General features: G+C 40.8%; 1 protein-coding gene across 1 annotated transcript in view; it reads right to left on the reverse strand.

Moving 5' to 3' along the window:
* Positions 1-6,240, reverse strand: part of Socs4 (suppressor of cytokine signaling 4) — a 15,300-nt gene continuing 9,060 nt past the window's right edge. The window contains exon 2 of the mRNA XM_005355361.2: positions 1-2,809. Within this exon, the coding sequence (XP_005355418.1) occupies positions 1,409-2,716 (1,308 nt within the window). The 5' untranslated portion in view covers positions 2,717-2,809 and the 3' untranslated portion in view covers positions 1-1,408. The remainder of the gene's footprint in view (positions 2,810-6,240) is intronic.

Here is a 6,240-nt window from a genome sequence, read left to right on the forward strand (position 1 = left end):
AGAAAGAAAGGAAATAAGGAAATGGAAAGCAAGAAAAAGAAACCTGTAATCCTGAAACTCAGGCTGTCCAGTCCCCAATCGGAGGTCAGCCTAGGCTAATGGAGAGATACTGTCACTCTCACTCAGACACACACAGACACACACACACACACACGAAATAAATAAAAACTACCACAGTATTTCAAAGGGACAGACAGCCTACCACAAGGACCTCTGGGCAATCTGCGTAGGTCTGTCACTGAGTAGATAAATAGGGCACAGACTGCTTGTCTTTCTTACTGGTTACTTCAGGCCAGTGATGGTCCTAAAATGCTGTGCTGCCCTTACGATAGTAAATGTGAAATATTATTTTGCCCTCCTGTCCAGTATGTTATGACGTGAAGCTATTGCCATGTCTTCCCCTTTTTGAAGCCACGTAAAATACATGTTAGGTCTGAAGACAGAAATCATTATTTAGGATGTGAAGACCAAAATGAATATTAACTTCCTAAATATTGAACCATGTTTTTTGCTTGCATTTGTATTTAAGTTCAGTTTCAAATAATGAGAAACTATTCAGGTCTCTTTGTTACTGGTGGATATGGGAGCTGTTTAGAAACTATGTATTTCCCTTAGGAACCAGAGTTCCTAGGAAAGAGCTAAGTAGAAGTGACAGTCCACAAATTAATACAGAAAAACTCTAGCTGTCTTGGCAACTCCAAGTTTCAAATAATGCTATTTTATTTGTAAAGCTTCCGTAAGAAAGGAACGCAAGTTACATTATATCAGCCACCTCTTCCAGGCTGAGTGGCTGCTGTATTTGGATTTATTGATGATCCCGCTGTACTGCAGAACAAATGCACTTCTAGAACATAACATTCTCTCTTTCCATTGGCCAAATTAAAAAACAAACAACCTGTTTTAGGTAGTATTTAAAAAGAAGACACATTAAGTTTCATCTTCAACCATTTTGTTGCCTACCACTCCTATTTGTCATTACATTATCATGGACAGACTACAGCACTCATCTTTACTGAAGAATTTTAAAATCAAAGTGGGAGCTATTCTGCCATACAAGAATACCGATAGCATAGATTAGCAAAGCATTTCACATGCAGGGAAGAGCAGAAGATTATTTTTAAAAAAAAAATCACAATATTCAAATGCATTTGCAATGCCTTGAAATTTCAATATGCCTGGACCATATGTAAATTAAGGGGAAAATATACAATTTACACGGTAAAAAAAAAACTACCTGCTTAAAAATATATAACAAGTGTATCATAAGAAAATAAACTAATCTGGAATTAAAATTTAGGGCAGTTTTATTTTGGATTCTAACTGCCTTTGTAGAAAAATTCAAAAAGGCATAAGAAAAATAAGAATAAATGAAAATCCACCTGCAAGTACACACTCCTAGCCTTTCCCGTCACTGCTGCTCGGGCACACCAATCCTGAGTAACCTAACTTTGGACTTGTAATGGTATTCCTTCAGATACAGTTTCATAGGAGAAGGAATTGGAAGGGCATCGATGCCATCGTAAGTTGTACAATTACAAATAACTGTTCTGCAGATATGCTGCAAGGAGAAGGGGAAAGTCCGGATTAGTGGAGTGGATAAGAGTGGTTCAAAGAACATACAGGCACTTGGGTCCTTATAATGCTCTAGGAGCCCGGTAATGTCAGGAGAATGGAAGACACATGGATCGTGGGCATCGAAGCTAAAGTTGTGATTCCACTGTTCAATTCTAGCATGAAGAGAACGACTGTAGCGTCTAAAACTAACGGAGAATAGGTAATCTTCCTGGGCTGAGTCTCGAAGTAAAAAGGTGCCCTCTGGCTTTCCTTCCAGCAGAGCTTCGGCCGCGTATTTGTCCATAACGCCCCAGTAGCACGGGTTGTTGCTGATCTGAAGGAGGTCTGGTACAAGGCAGTGAACGTAATCCAGCTGGGGGTGGTGCTTGGGAGGTGCCTCCAACTGCAGGATCGCATCATCCATTTCCCACCTGGGCTTGTTTCTTTTTCTGGAGCTTGTGCACAGTGTTATGATCTCATCTTCTGAATCCATATCACTATCTTCAATGCTGTCATTTGTGACCAAGTTCATCAAAGAGCCAGTTATGTGAGCATCTCTACACGAAGCACTGTTGGTAGTTATGACACAAGGCTGAATACTGGTATGTGAGAAACAGGGCATGTCTTCTTCCATGTTTCTTTGTTTTAGCTGAGCATCCCTCAGTTTACTCCCAGGTAAGTCTGTGCTCACCCATTCATCTGATTTTGGACCTACAGGACCAGTATGTCGTTTAATAAAATGCCACCTAAAGGCTAAATCTGATGGAGGTGGGAACGGGCACTTGTCTAGCATGAGCTCACCGATATGAATTTTCCTTTTAGATGGAAGCCCTGTAGAGTGCCGACCGCTGCAGTTCTTTATGGGAAAACACTGCCCCACAGCATCCTGCAGCTTCTGTTTAAGGGACCGGCCTAAAAATCTATGCCCACAGGAATTGTCTAAGTCCAAGTCAATGGGCGAGCAGCTGTCCCTTTCTTGGCTCCTTCGAGGAGCTCTGGCTTTCTCTTCAGGATCTATGGTTTCCCACTCAGAACAGCTCTCCGTCTTTCCGGACCAGGACAGCTTCCTTCCACTCCACACATAGCCATCCTTTCGGTCAGCACTTCTACTGCGGCCTGTTTTAGGCCGGACATCTACGTTTTTACTATTGTTTTCAGCCATTTTAAACAAATTACTTACAACTCCCAGTGTTATAAATACCGCATTTTTAGCTTTTCTGACAGGAAGATTCTTCTGGGCGCTTTCTGGATGAATCTAAGAAAGAAAGAAGGAAGTCATTAGCAACCTGCTCACCTATTGGACACAAGGTGAAAGCAGTCAGTATGAAGGAGGGATGCATACTGCCAGGCAGCCCCAGGTGTCCTGTGCCCACGTTAATGCATTGCTCCACCACATTGGGATATATTTCCTCATACCAAGGAGGCAACATAATGGATTCCTTTCTCATAGCGGAATTTCAGTATGGTCCTCTCAGCCATAATACATGCTTGGATAGGAATAGTTCACAGTTTTGCAGCACCTTGTACTTATTTATCCATTCCCTATTTTTCTTTTACTGGTTTCCTGAGACAAAGTCTTGCAATGTAGCCTTGGCCGACCTGGAAAGCTCTGTATGGCCCAGGCTGGCCTTAACTTTACAGCATTCCCTCTTCCCCCAATTGAATGCTAGAATTAAAGTCATGTGTCATCACATCTGACTTTCAGTTTCTTTTTCTTATTTCACAACACAATTTATTTCTCATAAATTCTGTGTGAGAAGAGATAGTTACAAATCTATGAGCTAGTAGTTAGAACTAATAACCTGTATTATTTCTTGTCTTGTTTCTATTTCTACTGATTAAAATATCAAGTTACAATTTCAAGTTGAAAGTTTTAGAATCTATTAAGTAAACAATTACCACGGAGCAATAAGAATGCCAAGTACATACTTCTAAAAGAGTTTTGTCTATTAATTCCAGTAAGTAGTGACATCATTATCAGACTTTGCAGTTTTTAGAGGTATTCTCTTCATACATTCTTTTTAAAAAAAGATTTATTCATTATGTATACAGTGTTTTGCCTGCAGGCCAGAAGAGGACACCAGATCTCATTAGAAATGGTTGGTTGTGAGCCACCATGTGGATGCTGGGAATTGAACTCAGGACTTCTGGAAGAGCAGTCAGTGCTCTTAACCAGTGAGCCACCTCTCCAGATCTACTCTAACATTCTTGATCATTTGAAAACAAGCAGGTAAATTTCATTGGCTACACATACTAGAATTCATAATGAATTTATGCAAGTATTTCTAAAACATGTTTTTAGTCATTTTGAATTGTGTGCCATGAGCATGCAGGTACCCGAGGAAGCTGGAGAGTATCAGGTCTCCTGAAACTGCAGCCATAGGTGGTTGTGAGCCTGCTGGTGTGGGTGCTGGGAACCAAATGTAGGTCTGCTGCAAAACCAATAAATCCTCTTAACTTCTGGGCATCTCTCCAGCCTACCTAAGTGTTTGTAAATGAAGCAAAAGTTAAGTCGGGAACTGAGAGGCAGGGTCCTATTTTTCTAAATATTTTCACATGAAAGCTGGACTTTGTATCAAAAAATCCAGTCACACAACATGCTAATTATGATTAAGTTTCTTAATTTCAGAATATTAAAAACCTCAACAATCAAGTGGTTTGGTTAGAGACTAATACATTTTGAAATAAAATCCTAATTATTCCTAACTTTTCAAGCAATACTATACCAAGTGCTGTCTTTATCTTCAACAGTATTTTACCCCTCAGAACAGAGGGACGAGTTTCCATAATCAACGAGTGTGCTAAATAGTACATCATTCTAAAAACTTAGACTTCTAGAAGTAATGAAGATAGTTTGAGGACTCCTTAATGTAAAATCTGAAATGCTCAAAAAATGTCAAACTTTTAAAGGGTCAGCATGGTGTCACCAGTGGAAGATTCTACACCTGACTACGTGGTGGGCTGCAGGCAAAACACAGGCAGATTAAAAATGCGTGTAAAATTACTATCAGGCTATGTGAATAAGATATACATAAAACAGCCGGGCGTTGGTGGCGCACGCCTTTAATCCCAGCACTCGGGAGGCAGAGGCAGGCGGATCTCTGTGAGTTCGAGACCAGCCTGGTCTACAGAGCTAGTTCCAGGACAGGCTCCAAAGCCACAGAGAAACCCTGTCTCGAAAAACAAAACAAAACAAAACAAAATAAAACAAAAAAGATATACATAAAACCTGAATGAACGACTTTAGACTTGGGCTCTTCCACGAGATCTCATTACATATATGTAAAAATTCCAAAATCTGGGGCTGGAGAGATGGCTCAGTGGTTAAGAACATTGCTTGCTCTTCTAAAGGTCCTGAGTTCAATTCCCAGCAACCACATGGTAGCTCACAACCATCTGTAATGAGGTTTGGTGCCCTCTACTGGCCTTCAGGCATACAGACAGAATATTGTTTTTTTTTTTGTTTTTGTTTTGTTTTTTTCGAGACAGGGTTTCTCTGTGGCTTTGGAGCCTGTCCTGGAACTAGCTCTGTAGACCAGGCTGGTCTCGAACTCACAGAGATCTGCCTGCCTCTGCCTCCCGAGTGCTGGGATTAAAGGCGTGCGCCACCATCGCCAGGCCAGACAGAATATTGTATACATAATAAATAAATAAATATTTTTTAAAAAAATTCCAAAATCTGGGAAAATAAACAACATTTAAAAATGCTTCTGGTCCTAAGAATATCAGATAAAAGAAACTGAAGTAACCCTGAGAAGGAAAGCTTTACAAAAGACTACAGATAAAAATGGTTCTCAACACCACTGGGAAATAAAGGTAAGTTTCTTACTTTGAAGGAAAATGAGCCAAAGCATCAGAGAGAGGAGAAAATAAACCTTCTATTTATCAACAATCTTACTTGAATTATGGACAGGATATGTTCTAAAAGTGGGATGTAAAGTCTAAACCAGGAAGACATGCAGTCACGAGAGGGGGCTCTGGGAACAGACAGGAAGGACAGACGTCTCCTGACACACAGTACAGACAATGCCAAGGTCAAAGATTGATGTTTGGAAAGATCGCCGAAAGAAGGATAAAGCAAATTAAAGATTAGATGACAGCTCTGAGGAGCTCACTCCCATCCCCGCCCATGTGTGCTGAGGGCTGGACTCGGGGGCTTTGTTCCTGGTCGGAAAGCCCTACCAGTGGATTACACCCCCAGCTCTCTTGTACTATGCAGCCCAGGTGGGATCCACCTCTCCATCCCCCTGCCTCCTGAATGCTAAGATTATAGGAAGGTATCATTGTAGACTAAGGAACCCTAATTTTATAATTAAAGGGATTTTTGTTATATCAATGTGTGGACCAGAGTATCATGCAATTGTTACAGTTTTCAAAAAAGAAAGAAAATTTACCTTGCATTGTCAGTTTTCCTAAAAATTAAAATGTATGAAATTGATTATACGGCTGACAAAGCTTTCATAACTCACTGTCATCTGTAACCTGATGCTACCCTGAAGGGGAAAGCGGGAGTCCTAACATGCTGGAGTCAGGCCTGCCCGCTCCATGTCTATTCACTTAGTGTAGTGTACTACATGTGTCTATATGACAAGAGGATGGATTTTTTTTTATTGAGAAAAGGAAAAAAAAAGTTTCCGCCTCCTCCCAGCCTCCCATTTCCCTCCCCCTCCTCCCACCCTTCCCCCC

The sequence above is a fragment of the Microtus ochrogaster genome, chromosome 17 (genome assembly GCF_000317375.1).
Source record: "Microtus ochrogaster isolate Prairie Vole_2 chromosome 17, MicOch1.0, whole genome shotgun sequence".
NCBI classification, from domain to species: domain Eukaryota; kingdom Metazoa; phylum Chordata; class Mammalia; order Rodentia; family Cricetidae; genus Microtus; species Microtus ochrogaster.